The sequence below is a fragment of the Triticum dicoccoides genome, chromosome 7A (genome assembly GCF_002162155.2).
Source record: "Triticum dicoccoides isolate Atlit2015 ecotype Zavitan chromosome 7A, WEW_v2.0, whole genome shotgun sequence".
Taxonomy (NCBI): Eukaryota; Viridiplantae; Streptophyta; class Magnoliopsida; order Poales; family Poaceae; genus Triticum; species Triticum dicoccoides.
Genome location: NC_041392.1, coordinates 47,704,572 through 47,727,053, shown reverse-complemented (window position 1 = coordinate 47,727,053; position 22,482 = coordinate 47,704,572). Strand labels below are relative to the sequence as shown.

At 44.1% G+C, this 22,482-nt stretch overlaps 1 protein-coding gene and 1 pseudogene across 1 annotated transcript; both read left to right on the top strand.

The window, feature by feature from the left end:
* The window catches only part of LOC119333048, a 19,794-nt pseudogene extending 6,597 nt beyond the window's left edge, over positions 1 to 13,197 (top strand).
* A 4,132-nt stretch (positions 13,198 to 17,329) lies between these two features.
* LOC119329844 (proteasome subunit beta type-6-like) lies at positions 17,330 to 22,299 on the top strand. Its single transcript, XM_037602944.1, has 8 exons — positions 17,330 to 17,562; positions 19,978 to 20,054; positions 20,464 to 20,519; positions 20,678 to 20,750; positions 20,830 to 20,941; positions 21,200 to 21,273; positions 21,550 to 21,624; positions 22,024 to 22,299. The coding sequence occupies exons 1-8, from the start codon at positions 17,421 to 17,423 to the stop codon at positions 22,153 to 22,155; spliced, it is 741 nt and encodes a 246-aa protein (XP_037458841.1). The 5' UTR covers positions 17,330 to 17,420; the 3' UTR covers positions 22,156 to 22,299.
* The last annotated feature ends 183 nt before the right edge of the window (positions 22,300 to 22,482 follow it).

The window sequence follows — 22,482 nt, the reverse complement described above, 5'->3', positions numbered from 1 at the left end:
GAGAGGGGGCGGCGCGCATGGGCCGGGGCGGGGCGCGGTGTGCAAACATACGGCGGACGGGGCGGCCGGGGCGCGAGAGGACGATGACAGCGCGGCGGGCGACGGCGGGCGGCGTCGAGGGCGAGGGCGACGGCGGGCGGCCTCGAGGGCGAGGGCGACGGCGGCAGGCCTTCGGCGCGGCAGAGAATCGGAGAAGACGAGAAATGGAGGCGACGGTTCGGGCCCTTGTATTTATAGCCCCCCCTTTAGTCGCGGTTGGGGAGGCGACCCGCGAGTAAAGGGTAATCTTTAGTCGCGGTTGGCCAGACCAACCGCGACTAAAGGGTTTTTTGGCGGGTTTTTGCGTTCCCGCGCGCAACGACCTTTAGTCGCGGTTGGCCAGGCCAACCGCGACTAAAGGTATTTTTCAAAATACTTTTTTCTTTTTCAAAATCTTAAAAATACAAATAATATATCAAAAAATTCAGAAAAATAAAACTAATTCAATTCAATATGTTAAAAACACAAATAATATATCAAAAAATTAAGAAAAATAAAACTAATTCAATTCAAAATTCTAAAAATACAAATAATATATCAAAAAATTCAGAAAAATAAAACTAATTCAATTCAAAATTTTATACGCCTAGGCAGGAGTACGACAGCGACGACAGTAGCGACGATAACGGCGACAACTTAGAAGGCGACGACTACCAGTACAACGGCGGCGGCTATGAAGACTACGAGTATGCATATTATACGCCTAGGCAAGAGTATGACTAAATCACTCCAAATTTCATGTATCATCAGTGGTATCTCGAATCATTCGAAAATGGACACCAAACACATCACGGGTAATATAATTCACATGATCCATTCAACAAAGTTTGGTACAATAAATTATTACACATCATTTCTTCCCTTGTGTCCCTGCTTGCTTACGATTGTGCCATATCCATGGAGCATCCTCATCATTTAACTTAATGCTTGGGTCGGTGTTCACTTTGAAGGGCGGAATTTCAGCAAACATATTATAATCTTCTGACATGTCTATCTTGTCCTCTACTCCCACGATGTTTCTTTTCCCTGAAAGAACAATGTGGCGCTTTGGATCATCGCATGATGTACTGATCGTTTTCTTATCTTTCCGTTTCCTCGGTTTGCTACTCATGTCCTTCACATAGAAAACCTGAGCGACATCTTTCGCTAGGACGAATGGTTCGTCAAGGTAACCAAGATTGTTGAAATCCACCATTGTCATTCCGTATTGCTGGTCCACCTTTACCCCACCTCCTGTTAGCTTGAACCATTTGCACCGGAACAAAGGGACCTTAAAGGAGGGTCCATAGTCAAGTTCCCATATCTCCTCTATGTAACCATAATATGTGACCTTTTGCCCATTCTCGGTTGCTGCATCAAAGCGGACACCACTGTTTTGGTTGGTGCTCTTTTTATCTTGGGCGATCGTGTAAAATGTATTCCCATTTATCTCGTACCCTTGGAAAGTCGTTATAGTCGAAGATGGTGTCTTGGCCAACATGTACAACTGATCTACAACATCATTGTCATTCATTAAATGTTTTCTCAACCGACTGCCGAAAGTCTCCATGTGGGCCTTCCTAATCCAGGATTCAGGCTTCCCCGGGTTGTCCGAGCGTAAAATATTCTTGTGTTTCTCAAAGTACGGAGCCACCAAGCTGGAATTGGTCAGTACAGTGTGGTGTGCTTCAGTCAGAGAATGGCCGTCCATACATATCGTTGATTTCCTTCCGATCGTGCCTTTTCCACTTAGTCTCCCCTCGTGCCGCGATCGAGGAAGACCAATCGGCTTAAGGTCAGGAACAAAGTCAACACAAAACTCAATTACCTCCTCATTTCCATAGCCCTTGGCGATGCTTCCTTCTGGCCTAGCACGGTTACGAACATATTTCTTTAATACTCCCATGAACCTCTCGAAGGGGAACATATTGTGTAGAAATACAGGACCGAGAATGAAAATCTCTTCGACTAGGTGAACCAAGAGGTGCGTCATAATATTGAAGAAGGATGGCGGGAACACCAACTCGAAACTGACAAGACATTGGATCACATCGTTCTGTAACCGTGGTAGAACTTCTGGATTGATTACCTTCTGAGAGATTGCATTGAGGAATGCACATAGCTTCACAATGGCTACTCGAACATTTTCCGGCAGGAGCCCCCTCAAAGCAATCGGAAGCAATTGCGTCATAATCACGTGGCAGTCGTGAGACTTCAGGTTTTGGAACTTCTCCGCCATGTTTATTATTCCCTTTATATTGGACGAGAATCCAGACGGGACCTTCATACTGCTCAGGCATTCAAAAAAGATGACCTTCTCTTCTTTGATCAGAGCGTAGCTGGCACGACCTTGAAACCATTCCGGATGCCGGTCATCAGGGTCTTTCAAATGTTGCTGGTCCTGCCGTGCTTCCTTTGTATCATTTGTCTTCCCATACACGCCCAAGAAGCTTAGGAGGTTCACGCAAATATTCTTCGTAACGTGCATCACGTCGATTGCAGAGCGGACTTCTAGGACTTTCCAATATTCTAGCTCCCAGAATATAGATTTCTTCTTCCACATGGCTGCGTGACCGTTAGCTCCCTTCGGAACTGATTGTCCGCCAGGACCCTTTCCAAAGATGACTTTCAAATCCTTGACCATATCAAATACCTCAGCACCAGTGCGTTCCGCAGGCTTCGGCCGGTGATCTGCCTTGCCGTTGTAATGCTTGCCTTTCTTTCTTACTGGATGAATTTTCGGAAGAAATCGACGATGGCCAAGGTACACGTTCTTCTTACAATTTGGCAAATGTACACTTTCAGTCTCATGTAAGCAGTGCGTGCATGCATTGTATCCCTTATTTGAGAGTCCCGAAAGGTTACTAAGAGCAGGCCAATCGTTGATGGTTACGAAAAGCAACGCTCGTAGGTTAAATTCCTCTTCTTTGTGCTCATCCCACACACGGACACCAGGTCTGCCCCACAGCTGTAAAAGTTCATCAACTAATGGCCTTAGGTACACATCGATGTCGTTGTCGGGTTGCTTCGGACCTTGGATGAGCACTGGCATCATAATGAACTTCCGCTTCATGCACAACCAAGGAGGAAGGTTGTAGATGCATAGAGTCACGGGCCAGGTGCTATGGCTGGAGCTCTGCTCGCCAAAAGGATTCATGCCATCTGTACTTAGACCAAATCTTATGTTCCTTGCGTCAGCTGCAAAATCTTTGAACTCTCTGTCGATCTTTCTCCATTGCGTTCCATCTGCGGTGTGTCTCAACTCCCTGTCCGACTTACGGTCCTCTTTGTGCCATCGCAACAACTTGGCATGCTCTTTGTTCCTGAACAGACGTTTCAACCGTGGTATTATAGGAGCATACCACATCACCTTGGCGGGAACCCTCTTCCTGGGTTTCTCGCCCTCAACATCGTCACCAGGGTCATCGCCTCTGATCTTATAACGCAATGCAGTGCATACCGGGCATTCATTCAAATTCTCGTATTCACCGCGGTAGAGGATGCAGTCGTTGATGCATGCATGTATCTTCAGAACCTCTAAACCTAGAGGGCAGACAACCTTCTTTGCTTCGTACGTACTGGCGGGCAACTCGTTATTCTTTGGAAACATATTCTTCAACATTTTCAGCAAGTTTTCAAATGCCGAGTCAGCTACACCTGCCTGTGCCTTCCATTTCAGCAAATCCAGTGTGCAGCCCAGCTTTTTCAGACCATCATCGCATCCGGGGTACAACGACTTTCTATGATCCTCTAACATGCGATCCAAATTCTCCCTCTCCTTTTCAGTTTCGCAGCGTCTCCGTGCATCAGCAATGGTCCGACCAAGATCATCAACGGTCTCATCACGTGCCTCTTCTTCACCTTCACCTTCCCCTTCACCTTCCCCTTCACCTTCAGCATCCTCCATGAAAGTATCACCGAAATGAGCAAGATAGCTTTCATCAATGAAATCATCCCCTTCTTCATCTTCTTCCATTATAACCCCTCTTTCTCCATGCTTGGTCCAACAATTATAGCTTGGCATGAAACCGTGCCGAAGCAGGTGCAGGTGAACTTCTCTTGAGGAAGAGTAACCCTTCTGATTCTTACAGTCAACACATGGACAGATAACAAAACCCTTCTGCTTGTTCGCATTAGCCACTACGAGGAAATCTTTCAAACCCGTAGTGAACTCGCGGGAGAGTCGGTTACCGTACATCCATTGCAGATTCATCTGCATTATTATAATATAAAATATATAATTAACCATCATGCATTTGTTAAACTAACTAGCTATAAACAATAGAAATTAAACAATGAACAACACACATGCATATTTTATCAATGACACACATGCATGAAAGGTTCAAGTTGCTAACCGCGATCGAGGAGGAAAAAATAAATGAGAAACCTCAAGTGTGGCTCCAACACTTCATATCATGTTTGTTTCACGCTCTTGGGGCATTTCATCAAACACCTTGTGTGCATAAGAGGAACCAAAAGCAAACCTACACCCCCTTGTGAAGCTTGTGAAGAGAAGTGGCACCAAATGGCTAAGTGAGTGTGCTGAACTGGTATATATAGGGGAGGAGCTTTAGTCGCGGTTGGCCTGGCCAACCGTGACTAAAGGCCTTTGGGCACCTTTAGTCGTGGTTGGCCTGGCCAACCGCGACTAAAGCCCCTCACGTGCACCAGCTGGCCACCGAGCGCCCTGGGCCCAGGCCTTTGGTCGCGGTTCGTCTGCCGAACCGTGACTAAAGACTTCATTAGTCGCGGTTCCTACAGTTTCGCGACTAATGGGGCTGGACGGAAGCCTCTTTTTCTACCAGTGTACATTACTGAGAAAGTGCCTTAATTTGCATCATTGGAGAAGAGTTTTAGAAAGCAAAGAATGGGAGAGACGGACCGGTACCAATGACATTATGCCTGCTCTGAAGCTTAGCTATGACTATCTTTCTTTTCATCAACAACAATGTTTCTTCTATTCTGCACTATTTCCAGAAGATCACGAGTATAGTACCACTGAGCTAATCAATTTGTGGATAGGACTAGATATTTTACAACCTGGTACTCAGAATCAAACATTGGAAGATGTAGGTTTAATGAATTTGAATGATCTGGTCACACATGGATTTTTCAAAGAAGAGGAAACTAATGGCCGTGTGCGTTATGTAATGCATGACCTGCTACATGATTTAGCACTAAAGGTTGGGTCTCATGAATGTCTTACTGTACATCATTCTAATGTGGGGTCAGTAGAAATTAAGCCATCCATTCGTCACTTGTCTATAATCATTGATGATGATCATACAATGTCTGATGAAAGCTTTAAGAGCCAATTGAGAAAGTTGAAGACAGGATTGAAGGTTAAAGAATTGCATACTTTGATGTTATTTGGAGAAATGGATGAAAGCTTTGCCCAAATTTTGGATTATTTGTTCAAGGAAGCTAATGCCCTTCGCTTTATCCGTTTGGTTGACATGCCGTCTTTTGTGGGGCCCATATTACCTAACAATTCAGCACTTGTCCACCTACGGTACCTATGTCTGGGGACAAAGTATACGAGGGAGATACCACTTGCCATTTCTAAGTTCTATCATTTAAGGATTCTAGATCTTGGATGGTGGCATGGCTGTTGTGATTTGCTGAAAGACTTGAGCAACCTTGCAAAATTGCGTCGTTTTTATACCCCAAGTGATGAGCTTCATTCTCATATTTATAATGTGGGGAAACTTACACTCTTAGAAGAGTTGAAGGTATTTAAAGTCAATAAAGAAAGTGAAGGATTTGAGCCAGAGCAACTAGAGCATTTGACCGAACTAAGGGAGCTTGGCATGTATAACCTTGAGAATATACACACCAAAGAAGAAGCAAACAAAGCAAAACTGATTGAAAAAAACTACTTGGAGAGGTTAACATTAGATTGGGATACTGAGCGGTCTAATAACGAGCCTAATGTGGAAGGGGTGGTTCTCGAGAGCCTTGAACCACATAGATATCTTCAAGAGTTGTCTATTAGAGGGCATGGAGGCCCTTCTTGTCCAACATGGCTGGGTGATAAGCTCACTGTTGAAGCTCTTCAATCTCTTCATCTCGTCGGCGTTTCTTGGCAGTGTCTCCCTTCTTTTGGGAAGATGTGGGATCTTCATACATTAATATTGAAGCATATTGCGGCAATGAAGGTGTTTGTTATAGAGCAAACCTTTTGTGGGCTAAGAAGGCTTGAACTTGTTGGATTGGCAAATTTTGAGAAGTGGGTACCAATACCATCAGAGGATGTTCATCATATGTTTCCTCTTTTGCAAGTACTGGTTATTAGAGACTGCCCTAAACTCTTGGAGTTGCCATTTTCAAACCGCATTGTGTACCCACTAGATCAAGACCGGAACATTGATTGGTTTCCCAAATTGCAAGAGCTTCAGATAGAGAACTGTCCGGAATTCTTGTCAGTGGCTCATATCCCCTGGACTGAAACTCTTCATTCTGTAAAAATACGAGGCGTAAATCTACTGGAGAAGCTTGAGTACTCAAAATCATCCTACAGGGTAGGATTGGAGGTTGTTGGAAAGGGTGATCTACAGGTGTTAGATCAGGTGTTAGCGTTCAATAACCTGGCAGGTCTTGAGCAGCTGATGCTATCCGCCGGCTCGTTTTCCTCTCCTTGCTGCTTCCTTTTCCCGCCCTCTCTGCAATACCTTATTATCTCCGGTGTGGAAGGTATGGGGACACTGGAGCCGCTCTCAAACCTCACCTCTCTCACCCGATTAGTATTGGAGAACTGTGGAGAGGATCAAAGCTGCAAGGGTCTGAGGCCTCTCCTTGCCGCCGGGGGACAGCTCAGGGAGTTACTCGTCTATGGCAGCCCTAGATTCTTTGTTGGATGGGATCCCAATCCCAGGCGGGTGCTGCAGGATGGAGGAGGAGAAGGGCATGAGCTGCTCGCTTCCTCCCCGAATTCATCCAAACTGCAGGAGCTTTGTACGGATGAGGCCATGGGACTCCTTGCTGCGCCCATCTGCAGCTTCTGATAAATCCTCTGGATCACTAGGTTAGATTAGATCCGGTAAACCTACCTTCTGCCTTGCCTTGCGAGGAACTCCCGGTGCCGGTCATGGTGACGGTGGCCGGTGATGGCAGAGAGTGGATGGTGGCGGTGGTGGAGCTTCCCGTGAGCACCACGCTAACCCTAGATCGGTAGGGATTGTAGGTGGGGTTTGTGGCAGCGATTAACCTCGTAACTCGTGCCCCGGGCCCCACCTCTGTTTATATAGCGCGGGTCACAGGGGCCCACCAACCATATTGAGGGTTGGGCGCCCCCGATCAGGGCGCGGATCTAAGGGCCCGGTGGGCCGTTGGGCCCACACGGAGGAGATCAACCTAACATTCTCCCCCTTGATCTCAACTTTACTTTTAACCTTATACTTTCTAGTTTATTTGTTTCATCACATATTGGTACATAGAGCATGTTTCATCATCACAGCTTAATTGCCGATAGAATCATACAGCTACAACATACGTTTTGTTCAGAAACAAATTCTGTTCCTTTTGGGCCTATCCAGGAATCATAAGGCTTTCCCTTAAACCCATGCCGACTAAGTGTTCCTTGAACACATTGGGTGGTAAGCCTTTCGTTAGCGGATCCGCAAGCATATCCTTTGTCCTTATATGCTCGAGTCTTATAGTGTGATCCTGGATTTTATCTTTCACAACATAATACTTTATCTCTATTGTTTTGGCAGCATTACTCGACTTGTTGTTGTGAGCATAGAATACTGCGGGCTAGTTGTCACAGTACATCTTTAGTGGTTTGTGAATACAATCTACCACTTTCAAGTCGGGTATAAATTTCTTTAGCCATATCACCTGCCCCGTGGCTTCGAAGCATGCTATGAATTCTGCAAACATCGTGGATGGTGCAACTATTGACTGTTTGGAGTTTTTCCACGAAATAGCTCCCCCAGCGAGAGTGAAGACGTATCCTGACGTGGATTTTCTATCATCTCTGTCCCCCGCAAAATCTGCGTCTGAATACCCTTTTATCTCTAGGGATTCACTTCTCCTGTATATTAGCATGTAGTCCTTCGTGCCTTGCGCATAACGCAATGCTTTCTTTACCATCTTCCAGTGCTCCATGCCTGGATTCTCTTGATATCTACCGAGTACCCCGGTGATAAAAGCTAAGTCAGGGCGAGTGCACACTTGTGCATACTGTAAGCTGCTAACTGCCGAAGCATATGGTACTGCTTTCATTTGATCGATCTCGTACTGGTTCTTGGGACATTGGAATTTCCCAAAACTATTGCCCTTGACTATAGGAGCAGGTGTGGCTTTACTCGCATGCATGTTATACTTTTTAAGAACCTTTTCTAAATATGCTTTCTGCGATAGTCCTAAGACTCCACTGTTCCTATCTCGGTGAATTTCTATGCCCAAAACATATGATGCTTCACCAAGATCTGTTATGTCAAAATTTGAGGATAAGTATTTCTTTGTTTCTTGTAGTAGACTAACATCACTACTGGCAAGCAGGATATCATTCACATACAAGATTAGGAAAATATATTTCCCATTTTTAAACTTTGCATAAATGCAATTATCCTCAATATTTTCTTTAAATTCAAAACTTTTAATCGTTTGATTAAACTTTAGATACCACTGCCGAGAGGCTTGTCTTAATCCATAAATGGATTTCTTCAGGCGGCATCCCATATTTTCCTTGCCTTCCATGATAAAACCCTTAGGCTATTTCATGTAGACATTTTCTTTTAAATCACCATTCAGAAATTCCGTCTTAACATCCATTTGATGTAGTTCTAAATCAAAATGAGCAACTAATGCCATTATGATTCTGAAGGAATCCTTACATGAGACTGGAGAAAATGTCTCATTGTAATCTATCCCTTCTCTTTGTGTAAATCCTTTTGCCACGAGTTTTGCTTTATACTTTTCTATATTCCCTTTAGAGTCATACTTAATTTTGTAGACCCATTTACAGCCTACTGTTTTGGCTCCTTTAGGAATTTCCTCCCCAAACATCTTTGGAACTCATCGATTTCATCTCGTCTTCCATTGCCTTCATCCACATCGATGAACGAGGGCTTCTCATGGCTTCTTCATATGAGGTGGGATCTTTTTCCATATGAACCATTTCTATGTTATAAACTTTAAAGCCAGTAGAAATAGCTGACTTTCTTGGTCTTGTAGACCTTCTAAGGGCCTCAGTTTCTGGCACGTTCTGTGCCTCAACTTCTGGTACTTCTTCTAAAATTTGCTGTTGCACCTCCCTTTCATGCTCAACAACGGGTTCAGTCGGCTCCTGACGGACAGGTTCCGGGTCTACCCCCAAGGTTGTCATGGGTAGAGTTGCAACTGGTAGTGAGAAAAATGGCTCCTGAATCATCGGATTAGGTGCATGCACCCTCTTCTCCTCAAGATCAATTTTCCGAGCTACCAAGCTCCCCCTCATCATTTCGTCCTCTAAGAAGACTGCATGTCTCGTTTCTAAAAACTTTGTATATTTGTCTGGGCAGTAGAAACGAAAACCCTTTGATCTGTCTCGATAACCAATGAAGTGGCAACTCACTGTTTTGGGATCTAACTTTGCAATGTTTGGATTAAACATTTTGGCCTCAGCAGAGCACCCCCACACACTGAAGTGTTGTAGGGAGGGCATCCTTCCTGTCCATAGCTCATACGGTGTTTTGGGCACCGACTTGCTTGGTACTCTATTGAGAATGTGAATGGCGGTTTTAAGCACCTCCATCCATAATCCCAATGGCAAGTTGAAATAACTCATCATGCTGCGTACCATATCCATAAGTGTACGGTTGCGCCTTTCAGCTACTCCATTCTTTTCTCCCAGAGTGGGATACATTAAAAGCACGTGAGTTATCATATCTTTCTCTTGCCAGAATTTCTCCCGCCATACAGGATTTTTGACATAATATTATGTCAGCTTTACCCCGTTACGCAGGTATTTTCCCAAACTTTTCCCGCCATGCAGGTTTTATCATAATCATCTTTTCCCGCCATGCGGGTAATTCCCTGTAAGGGAACATAAATGCCAGAATTGGCTCTTTTGACTGCATATTCAATCATCAAATTTAGGAATAAATCCGAATGCTCTTTGACATGCTTGATCTGACGTTGGTCAAATTAAACACGCATGTTGCTTGTTTCATCTCAAATCATGTTGACTGAAAAAACTTCTTCATAGAGAGTACATGAAAGACATTCATCAACCAAGACTCTCAATGATCTATCTCTTTTCTTTTTATGCCACTCTTTAGAGAGAACATACTCCCTCACGTTATGACCTTTCTTGGTCATCTTTTGGGTCACAAGTACCCAGTCATTCGCTTTCACGAATGAAAGCATGCAAAACTTTTAGTCTGAGAAAACTTAGCCAATAATCAACAATAATGGGCGTAAAAAATAACCCTACGTTGGTCTGGTTAAAATAAATGCACATTAAACTTTTGAACCTTTCTTTTATATTCTAAATCACCATTGTGGCAGAATTGGAATAAACATCATCCTTATACATTAAATCCATATCACCGTTGGGCGGAAATGGAAATAATGCATATAACTCATAAACAATGTGATAATAGTATTTCTATTAAACAACTTTGCTAAGAATTAATCATCACCATCAACTTTATTGTAGCGGGAACAAGAAACATACAATTCTCTAGTTCAAGAGCATTCCTTGATCTTTATACGTTCTCTGAAAATTGACCACTTTGATACAAAATTTATCAGAGATTTAAACTTTGAACATAAGACTCATAGAATTATAGCATTGTTATCATCAACGTTGGTCAAAAAATAACAATACCACATTTTAACTTTAAAACAAATATCTTTCTTTTGTCATAGTGGAAACTATCTACATCTTATTTCACCCACAGGGGAAAAACATTGCTAAGAACATTTCTTCCAATTAAATTTTCCCGTTGGTTCCAATTTAATTGGAGGATAAAAGTTTTACTTTGCAGCAGAAACTTTACAATATTCTATTCAAAAACAATTATGTACTCTTTTACTCGCTAAGCAATTTTAACCAGTTGGTTCAAAAATGCATTAGAGAAGCAACAATTTAATCTTTTACTTTAGCTTTATTCAGTTTTAAAAAAGAGCACCTTTAAATTTCAATGATAAAACATGATCATGTTATTAACAACGTTGGTCATAAAAATAACATAATCATATTCATTAAAGTATTTACTTTAACATGCTATTCACTTTAACATGCTCTTAAAAAACACAATTCTATCTAAACTTTTATTTTCTTTGTAAAAGAGCACTATTAGTGAAAGCATGAATAAAAATTCATGAACTTTTTACTTTTTACAGAAACTTTTCTTTGACTAAATAAAAAATCATGAACTTTATTATTTTCTTTATAAATTCATGAATATATCTTTTTCTGAAAATTTTCTATTTCACTTTCATAAAAAAATTCTGTTGACTTTTCAGAACATTTTATTTTACTTTTCGAAAGTCTAAACAAATTTTCCTTGGATGAAATTTGCATAGAAAAACTATAGAAAATTTGCCCCAAAAAAGGACAAAAAATAAAATACTGAAAGAACTGCAGCTGGCCCGCGGCCTGCTCGCACGCGCTCTGTGCGTCAGCAGCACGTCGCTCCTAGCCGAGCACGGCCCGGCCCAGCGCCCGCCAGCGGCCAGAGCCCAGCTGCGAGGCCACTTTCGGCCCACTTGGCCCGGTCTGCTGCTAGGGTTTCGCTCGTGGCCGTCCGATCAGATCGGACGGTCCGGCGCCCTTCTCGTTGGATCAAAACTGGGGAGAGCCCCCGATCCCGAACCCTAGCTTCTCTTTCTTTTCGCGTCACCCCTGTCTCTCTCACGTTGACGGCGGAAACAAGGGGCTGCGCCCCCAGCCGCCGGCGAGGCTACGTCCGGCCGCCGGCGACGGCGTCGAAAACGACCACGCCGCGCGAGCCTCCTCTTCCCTCCTGTCTACGCGCTGCTCTTGCCGCTCGCTCCTCTCTCGCCCGCTCGCTCGGTATTGGCTCCGTGAGCCACGCCCGCGCGGCGAGCAAGGGCGGGGAGCGAGCCAGGGTGGCGCCCTTTTAGCCAGCCCCTTCCGCCTCCCCCTCCCCGCTCCGTTCCGCGCGAGAGAGAGAGACAGAGAAGAGCATCGAGGCTCCCCCTTTCCTTTTCAGCGAGTGGAAGAGGAGCGCGGCCATATCGTGCCGTGGCCATCCTCCTCGCTGGTCGCGCGTCCTCCCTAGCGGTGAGCGCGCCGCCGTCGAGGGATTTGGCCGCGGTGCTAACCCCCTCCCCTTTTTTTCTTCCTTTTCCGGCGAGCAATTGCTAGCTCCGGTGGTTCTTCTTTCGGACGCCTCGGCTTGCCGATGCGCGTCTGAATCGAGAGGAACGACGCGGCCTTGCGGCGGCGCGATTTCTTTGCCCTTTGCCCCTATTGTTCTTTTAGGGTTCTTTGGGGGAAGGGATCTTTTTTCTTTCTCTGTTTATACTTTGCACCGAAAATCATAGCCTAGCATGGCTCTGATACCATTGATAAATCCTCTGGATCACTAGGTTAGATTAGATCCGGTAAACCTACCTTCTGCCTTGCCTTGCGAGGAACTCCCGGTACCGGTCATGGTGACGGTGGCCGGTGATGGCAGAGAGTGGATGGTGGCGGTGGTGGAGCTTCCCGTGAGCACCACGCTAACCCTAGATTGGTAGGGATTGTAGGTGGGGTTTGTGGCAGCGATTAACCTCGTAACTCGTGCCCTGGGCCCCACCTCTGTTTATATAGCGCGGGTCACAGGGGCCCACCAACCATATTGAGGGTTGGGCGCCCCCGATCAGGGCGCGGATCTAAGGGTCCGGTGGGCCGTTGGGCCCACACGGAGGAGATCAACCTAACAGCTTCCTGTCTTCCTCTCTCACCCGCCTGCATCTTTATGGGAACCAAAAGATGAAGTGCTTCACCAAGGAGCAAGAGGGCGCCCTTTACCTCCTCGCCTCCCTCCAGGAGCTCGAGTTTTCGATGTAGCTGGCCAGCCTCAAACGATTAGAGGTCCGCTCATGTCCGTGCGTCCGGTCGCTGCCCGAGGATGGCCTCCCCAATCACTGCAACAGCTAGACGTCTGGCTCTGCAACAATGAGGAGCTAAAACAGCAGTGCAGGGGGTTAGCGGGAACCATCCCAAAAATCAATTAGGCTGATCCAAGGTAACACAAATATATTTCTTTGCTTTTTTCCCCACCTCGCCCTTTTCTTGCAGTGTTTGCTTTCCATCTACTATGCTGCAGGCATTTGCCTTGGCCCTTGTCCATTCTTCTAGCCTTGTGGAGCATAGACACGTACTTGCATGGCATGCCGACCTTGTGGTCACCTTCTTCCTTCCTGTACATAAATCTGGTAAATGCATAATATATATAAACTGGGGGCTCCTAGGTGCATATGCACCCATTGTCTAAATACACATTTTAAAAATTTAAAAAATTTGGAACAAAAAACCCGCAGGTATATCCGGACATTCTATGTGCATGCACAAAGTTTCGGTGAAAAACAACGTTTTTTGTGGCTTGTGTAAAAAGGATAAAAAAATGTGAAATGAATAGTTATAGTGAAGCATCAGAAATTGTCTTTTTTACACAAGCCACAAAAAACCTTGTTTTTCACCGAAAACTTTGTGCACGCGCATAGAATGTCTGAATATACACGCCGGATTTTTGTTCGGAATTTTTCAACTTCTCAAAATGTGTATTTAGACAATGGGTGCATATGCACCTAGGAGCCATTGCCAATTTCCGATAAACTGGAGCCTTTACTCCGGTACAGTGTAAATCATATCAACTTCCACTTATACTAGTCACCAGAAAACAAACTTCCATTTATGTTCCTGCAGTATCATATTTCCATTTTTCTTCTTAACAGTAGTGGAAATAGTTCTACTAAAGCATTATTTGAGATATGTTTCTCCACACCCCATGTCTTCTCACAACTCATGAAAACCACCATAATTATCAGCTAGTGCTTTTTGAGTGTTTCTATTTTTTATTTACCTAAATGAAAATCACGAAATCTGTGATGCAATCACCATCTATCTTGTTTCTCTATGCAGGTCCTAGCTAGTTCATTTTTGTCAGGACCGAAGTTTTGCATTCATATTTGGGTTATCTTCATTTTATCGCGACCTGGTAGTCTACCCGGCTAGTTTGGGTGTCAGGATCATCATACCACTGAATAAGTACGGGATAAATGAGACCATTGGATCATTCTACTGATATTGAGGTTAGCCATTTATTCACACATTGCTACCTTGCTATCGGTATCGGCCACTTCATGTTTAAGACAATGTAGTGCATTTTATTATGATGAGCCTATACTAAATTAGGATGCCACTAAATTCCGACTTGCTGCACAATTGTTTACATGCGAATCTTGCCCAACGAGTGATGGATCTGCAATTAGTTTCTCAGTACTCTTGCTATTATTTTCCCTATTTCTGTTAGACACAGTACTATTAGTCGAGCTGGTGCCAAACATGGAATATCATTTGTCGACCAAAAGACCAAGGGGGTCTTGGGATTGAAAACCTTGAAGTTAAGAACAGATGTCTTCTCAATAAGTGGATGTATAAGTTATCTGTTGAGACTGAGGCCACATGGGTGCAGATTCTCCGTAGTAAGTATCTCCAATCCAACACATTGTCCCAGGTGACAGCGATGCCGCTGCATTCGCCTTTTTAAAAAGGGCTCATGAGAGTTAAAGCGGCATTTTTCAATAGGACAAAGTTTATTGTCGGAAATGGCGCTAGCACGCGATTCTGGGAGGATACTTGTCTAGGAGAGGCACCCCTTATTACGCTTCAATACCCGTCTCTTTATAGTATTGTTCAACGACGCGAGGCTTACGTTGCAACAATACTCCAGTCCGTCCCCCTTAATATTCAATTCAGAAGGACGCTAGTTGGCAATCGTTGGGAAGCATGGATTCATTTAGTGAGTAGACTGATGGAGATTCAGCTGTCTCAACAATCCGATCAGTTGCGCTGGAACCTTACTAGGACTGGATAGTTCACAGTTAAATCAATGTATCTTGATGTTATCAATTCTAGCTCCATTCCTAGTTCCAAATATGTCTGGAAAGTCAAGGTTCCGTTGAAAATCAAAGCGTTTTGTGGTTTGTACATAAACAAGTCATCTTAACTAAAGACAATCTGGTAAAGCGTAACTGGACAGGACCTACTAGGTGTAGCTTCTATTATCGGGATGAAACTATCAAACACCTCTTTCTGGATTGCCCGTTGGCTAAGGTTCTATGGCGGACGGTGCACATAGCTTTTAATATTACTCCTCCGAGCTCTGTCAGCTCGTTATTTGGAACGTGGCTTAACGGGATAGAGTTTGAAACGGCGTGCCACATTCGCATAGGAGTATGTGCTTTATTATGGGCTGTGTGGGATTGCAGAAATGATTTCGGCTTTAACAGAACATCAAATATTCATTTTTTGCAGGTTATCTTCCGGGCCACTGCTTTGATCCATATGTGGTCGCTACTCACTCCAACGGAGGCCATGGAGCGTTTGGTTACTGGATCTATCCGGTGGGAGATGGTAGCACGGGATATATTCAACCGGTTTGGATAACGGTCATGTAATAGGATAGGCAATTAGTTTTCCTATCTTTTTTGTGCGAGCCGGTTGTGGCTTTTGTGGCCGTTTTTATTGACTCTTTGTGAGCTTTCACTTACTTTTTCAAGACTGCAAGACCTTGTTGAACTTATTTAATTTTTATAAAGGTGGCCGTATGCATCGTTCTGATGCAGAGCCCGGGGAGCCCCCCTTTTCAAAAAAAAAACTTAGTTTTGTAAATCAGCCTCATTTGAAGCAAAAGATGTGTTCGGTTCAGGCAGTCTTCTACCACTACGCACAGCCATGCAAACGTGGTTCTGCCCGGCAGACGCATGCAGTTCCAGAAATGATTCTTGAACTGTGTGGTGCACACTCGTGAGTCTCTGTGAAATCCTTGGCCTGGTGGTATATATCCTTACTGACTTATTCCTCGTCGCATTCTTTCTTGGCTGCAGTGAACCAAACACATGAGCCTACGGTTTTTTTTTGAAAAGAGGGTTTACCCCGGTCTCTGCATCAGAACAATGCATACGGCCCTCTTATTAAAACATGAGCCTACGTACACTGGTCATTCCTTTCCGTGATTCAAAATCGCTATGATGGGAGCTACAGTCAGGCAGCGGCGAAGTGGTCAGCACTTGCTTCCCCAACAATAGAACGCTGGCCATCCGGCCGGCTTGCTGCTGGAAGCCTTGGAGAAGCAGGCATTGGAGAGGAAGAAAAGGGGGACGTACGTCTCCCACCAGACCATCGATGTAGAGGGAAGCGGCGATTGGCAGTTGCAAAGGGGAAGGGTAACTCCTGGATTGCAACCAGAGAAGGAAATACTTGATGAACAATACTTTTCACTCAGGATCGGAAGATGGCGGCATTCCGGTGTCATGCTCCTCCTTGGAGGTATCGTTCTTGTAATGGACACCGGTTGGAGGGAGCAGTGGGTGTGTGGGGTGATGGGGTTGTCATGTCGGTGGTGTTGTAAGACTTTTGTGGCAACAACAACAACAACAACAACAACAACAACAACAACGATAAGTGATGTTGGGGTCACGACATAGGCTGAGGTAGTGAACTCTTTTTTGACGTGTCCACTGGTTTGTCTAAGGTTATTTGTTGTTGTGAAGTTGGAGTTGTGATGACAGAGGCCAGATGGCACTAATGATGGGGGTAGTAGGTGTCTGCAGAGGCCAGGAACATACCCATGATGTTTTGTGTCCCTTTTATTTATTTTAAAAAATGTTTTTTTTAAAACAAACCAGCCTATTCGGTGATATCCATGGCACCGGCCTGGCATATTTCCTCTTCGTATCCTGCCTTTAGAATCGAGATGCACTGTCGTCGACACGGGTGACGAATGGGTCTTCATGTGCCTTCTCAGTTCTAACGGCCTTTTGCGATGTTGGTTTGGTCGGTAGTTGTTTTATAGCGAAATCGAAATCGCTTGCTCGGGGAGTATTTGTTTGCAGGGACAGCTCATTATTTTCTTAATTAATAAATGGAGGAGGAAGAAAACATAATCGAGTTGGATTGCAGACGCGCCCGTCGATTGATTGGGTCCAGCCGCACCGCGGAGAGGTTTGGTTGTAGCCGGACTGGGAACGCCTGCCCGCTGAGCCGCACCGCGACCCGACCCGGACCGGACCGACTCCGACCCAGACAGACACCTCGGCCCCGAAGTGAACCCCCGACGCGTCTTGCCTCCTCTTCCTTCCTTCCTTTCTTTCTTGAGGCCAAAGCCGCAGACAGCAGACACACAACACACCGCCGCCGCTCCGCATCTCGCTCGCCGCGGAAGCCGCTGTCGCCGATGTCCGCCGCCTCCCCGCTCATGGGCGGCCCCTCCTCCGCCGACGCGCCCACCGACGGCGAGCACCGGATGGGCACCACCATCGTCGGGGTCTGCTACGCCGGCGGCGTCGTCCTCGCCGCCGACTCCAGGACCAGCACCGGTACGCCCCCCCTCTTGATTCGCTTTGGTTATCCCGTGGATGCAGTAGCGGTTAGGTCCGTGTCGGAGACGGCGCGTCGCGCCTCCGATTTGGCTAGTAGATCGCGGGGAAAAAACCGAGGGATGTAGCTGCTGTGGTTGCAATGTTTTGTGTGACGCCTCTCCTGATTCAGTATTCCCCCCCTTGGTAATCTAGCTGCGAGATCAGGGGAAATCGTCCGTGTTTGCAGTCGACGGGAGTAACCTATCTAACACCACTGTTAGAGGGCAGATGCGCCTTTTAGGTGTAGGGGCGCCACCATCTAGCTCAGCAGGCGAGAGCTCTCCAAGTGCTATTTCTCTAAAATAATAAAACTGCTATTTCTCTAACAAAAATTAGTACAACCAGAAGCCATTTTTTCATTGCGAGTAGATCAAATGCAAGTAGAAGTGATACAAGGACAGATAATCTGTCAATGGTATCAAGGAAACCATACTATAATTCAATGGATAGACATGAAAATAATACTAATTTGTTACTCAAACCAACTGCTCGCACACTTGAAATCTCAGGGTATGTGTTACAACACAGCCATAGTACACAGAAAACAAAATCATGGAATCACTTTGAAATATATAAGTGAAACTTGATTCTAGCATTACATTACCAGTTTTGCAGCTCGCGTTTTGCCACTGATCTTTGTATAATTGTGCACCAAGATGAATGACCTGCATGATAATGCGTCAGTAGTTCAATGTACAATTCCTAAAGGACATTAACATCTAACAGGAATTTCATTGCAACTCTATAAAAGGGCACTGAGTATACTAAAACCTTCAAGCATTTTGAAATGTTGAGTAATGGACAAGGAAATAGACAAGGCATGATTCGCCAATTTGAAAAGCAAGTGCTGCTGATTTATGTAGATAATCCAGAGTGATGTATCTGTCCTTCACCTTGATATCAATTAGCAGGAAAATAAAACAAATGCAGAATACTTGAAAATATTATCTTCATGTTGGACTTATTTTTCCTACAAACAGATACATGGTTTTGCAAAAGCTCATCTAGAAGATCAATAAAATTAAATGATTTATGCTAGTAGCATCTAGTCAAGTACATTATTCTGCTAAAAATATACTGAACCTGGGAATGACCGGTTTGTGCAATTGTCGGAATTATCAACAAATTGTTTGAATTTTTTTGAACAGCATCTGTGGTTAAGTATGACACACAAATTACCTGAAATTATACAATTTATTCAATTTTTCATACTTATGTTGTCAGATATATTGTGCATATACAACCACTAGAGTTTCCCAAAATGCTTAGTGGTCCAAAATATTTAAGAGAACTGCACAATCAAGGAGTACCAGCTAATCAAACATTAAGCAGTGGAGATACAATCCAAATACTACGTGCGAAGATTCTGTAAACCTTTTGTATCCATTGAAGCTTCAGGGATATGTAGTTGGCTATGTCGCATGTCAGTTGCTGGAAAAGGGCCAGAAGAACACCTTGGTCCAGAGAAATGGGGTTCAGTGCACACAACCCTCGCAAAATAACCTGGTCGAAAGGATATTAGAGTATCAGGTATCCACAGTTACACACATGCTAATTAAAACGCTGGACAACCTGATAAAAGTGTTTTTCCGTGTAACAGAAGCATGGGTGCATGAGATGGACTTACTATGAGATGCAAAACTCTGTGTATTTGTAGGCATCGTTTGGTTTTCTCAAGCGGCAAGAAGAAAATGGGGGAATACGCGAACAACTACACTTCAAGTTTTATGTGTGGAAAATACCTGAGAGCACAACCAAAACGCGCCCCGTCAAAATTTTCACTCAGATGTTACTCTGCTCAACTCCTTCACCGAGTCCAGTGAAACATCAACCTAAAACAGCAATTACAACCAGTAAACCAAATGCTTGATACTTCTATTATTCAGAAAACACATGAAAGATCTGTGTTAGGTGGAGGGTTAAGACTACATCTCATGTTTGAGTTGTACCGAAGGCCAAGGGTTTTAACAGTCTGACAGAGCACATAGGTAGAATCGAGAGGGTGGAAGAAATTAGTATTTAGTACCTCGGGGAGATTAGGCATTGGTTCATTGGTGAGCTGCAAAACACAGTATCACATATTGGGCAAGCCTGAAACCACATTAGCATAGCAAATCAGAACAGAAAACACGATTTTGGATGAGGATGGTTTGTACCTGCACATGTGCAAAGGGACACCATGCCTCCAGCCATGCCTTGTATCATTTTCAATTGTTAGTACCTTCTTACTGAGTTACTGGACGCCATGCCTCCCTAAGTGCTGCAAAGTCTTAATGCTTATGCTTGAATTGAATGAAGCAAGCATTGATTTGTTTTGCGCGCTGGATTATTACCTTAACGTAATATGTGTTGTTGCCTGGTCTTAATTCGCAGGAATGTATGTGGCAAACCGTGCTTCGGACAAGATTAGTCAGCTCACTGATAATGTTTATGTCTGCCGCTCTGGATCTGTAAGTGTTCATATTTTTGCTGAAGATTGGACACACTCTCATGTTGTTTTCACGTGTTATTGGGACATTTAGATGTTTGGGTAGGCACCATTCAGTTAGTCCATTTCATAAGTTAATCTTGCTTTCACTTGATGATTCTCTAAAAATGAGTAGGTCATTTCTAACTGCTGTTGTTGATAATAAACAAAACAAACAAAAATCTAGCAAGACAAGATTCTATGTTTTGCTTTTACATGCCGCCATTTTGTCGTTGCCTTATCATTGCTTGTCTTGTGGAAGAGTGGGACTCTTGAGTTATGACACCATCATTAGTTTTCATAGGTTGCTTTACTTTTTGGTAGTTAGATATCCCATTTTCTGCTTATAAGTTCTATGTCTCACATGTAACATGCTTCTCAATATCTTGCAGGCTGCGGATACACAAATTATCTCAGATTATGTACGCTATTTTCTCCACCAACACACGTAAGTGCTATGTGCAAAACACAGTTTTTGCTTCTAAATCAAAGCAGGATGGCACTGAATGAATTAAATGGAACTTAGATTTCAATTGTCAATATGATTGCAGCAGTCAGTTGAGTGTTTGATTGCAAGCTGATGTTAAATCTGTCCTCCTTGTACAGAATTCAGCTTGGGCAACCAGCTACCGTGAAAGTTGCATCTAACTTGGTTAGGTTGCTGGCCTATCAGAACAAGGTATGTCTTTTGTAGCCATCACAAGAATGCTCACCTTGATACACATCACGTCCTTTCTGATATTTGTTATCACTGCCAGAGCATGTTACAAGCTGGGATGATAGTTGGTGGATGGGATAAGTATGAGGGAGGCCAAATTTACTCAGTCCCTCTTGGTGGAACGATTCTGAGGCAACCATTCGCAATTGGAGGTAAGGTTGAACAATAGAACTGTAGAAGTGCATCATTCCTTGCCTATACTTGAATTGACATCCTTGAGTAGAGTACTCGTTTGCAACAAACCTTGTGCACTCTGTTAATCACACTTATCCTGGTTGACTGCAACCTGGCTCTGCTGAGTACTGAGAAACACTGAGCACACAGTTGTGCTAGTCCAGCTTTAGTGTAAGGCTGTACGCTATACCAGGTGCTGGTTCTTATACTTCTATGTTATCCCTGACCTTTTTCAGGATCTGGTTCCAGCTATCTGTATGGATTGATGGACCATGAATGGAAAGAGGGGATGACCCAGGAAGAAGCTGAGGTACGTCATTTAGTTTCTTCAGAAGAACTAGAGAGAATTCGCTGATCTTTTCTGCTAAAAACGGAGTAATGGGTTTAATGTGTGAGGCACAGTCCACTCTAAAGCTATGTGCAATTCTCATTCTGCGTCTATCATTGTTTACTTGTTCGGACTCCTTATTTTTATTGTAGTTGGGGTATGAAATGGTGCTCTTATATTTCCTTAAAGTGGAATAAAGCTTTCTGATGTCAGTTTGGCGCATCTCCTAACATGTTTTTCTTATCCTCATCTTAACAGAAGTTTGTGGTGAAGGTGGTTTCCCTTGCTATTGCACGTGATGGTGCTAGTGGAGGGGTTGTTCGCACCGTTACTGTAAGTGTTCTTTTCGTACAAACTCCATGCTTAGTTTCTTTTGGTTCAGAAATACACAACATCATAGAAACTTGAACTTGCTGATTTGAATGGACTTATTATATTCTCTACAACATAAAGATGATACAACCTGGCATGGTGTCTCCTGTGATTGCTTTAGAAACCAAACCAGTCATCATCATAACTCAAAAGGAACACCAATATTTGACTTGGTCTCGTGTGATGTGTTTCTTAAAAGAGATCGGTAAAAGTCTTAAAACCAAATTTCTGCTGACACTACAATTTGGGATAGCCTGACACCAAAACTGTGCCTAGAAGATGTTTCTTATGTCCCGTCTTTTTTTGTTGAAAAATCTTGTCTGTTTTGCTTGGCCGTACTGATTTGAGACGATTGCTCAGATAAATGAGGAGGGCGTTAAGAGGAGCTTCCATCCTGGTGACAAGCTGCCACTGTGGCATGAGGAGATGGAGCCCCAGAACTCGCTCCTCGACATTCTCGCGGCCGGGAGCTCTGATGCCATGGTCCAGTGAGTTTGCTGAATGTTGACTTGTACCTGATGATGACTTGTTCTAGATTTGAGCCGGATGTTGTTAAGAAATTGTGCCGAATTGTTCCACACCAGCTTATTTTCCTCCTTGTTATTACGAATTAATACTAGTACATTCCTTGTTCGATGGATCCGTGTCCTCCCGTGTAACTCTGCTCCCTCGGAGTACCGCGTCGACTGCTGACATTTTTGGAAAAGAAAACACCCGTGAAACCTGACGCAACGTCGACGATCAATGCTGAGATGTGAAGCGTGACTCAAACAGAATGATTGAAATGCCGATGGTCCAATCTGGTTTGTCGGTCGCATT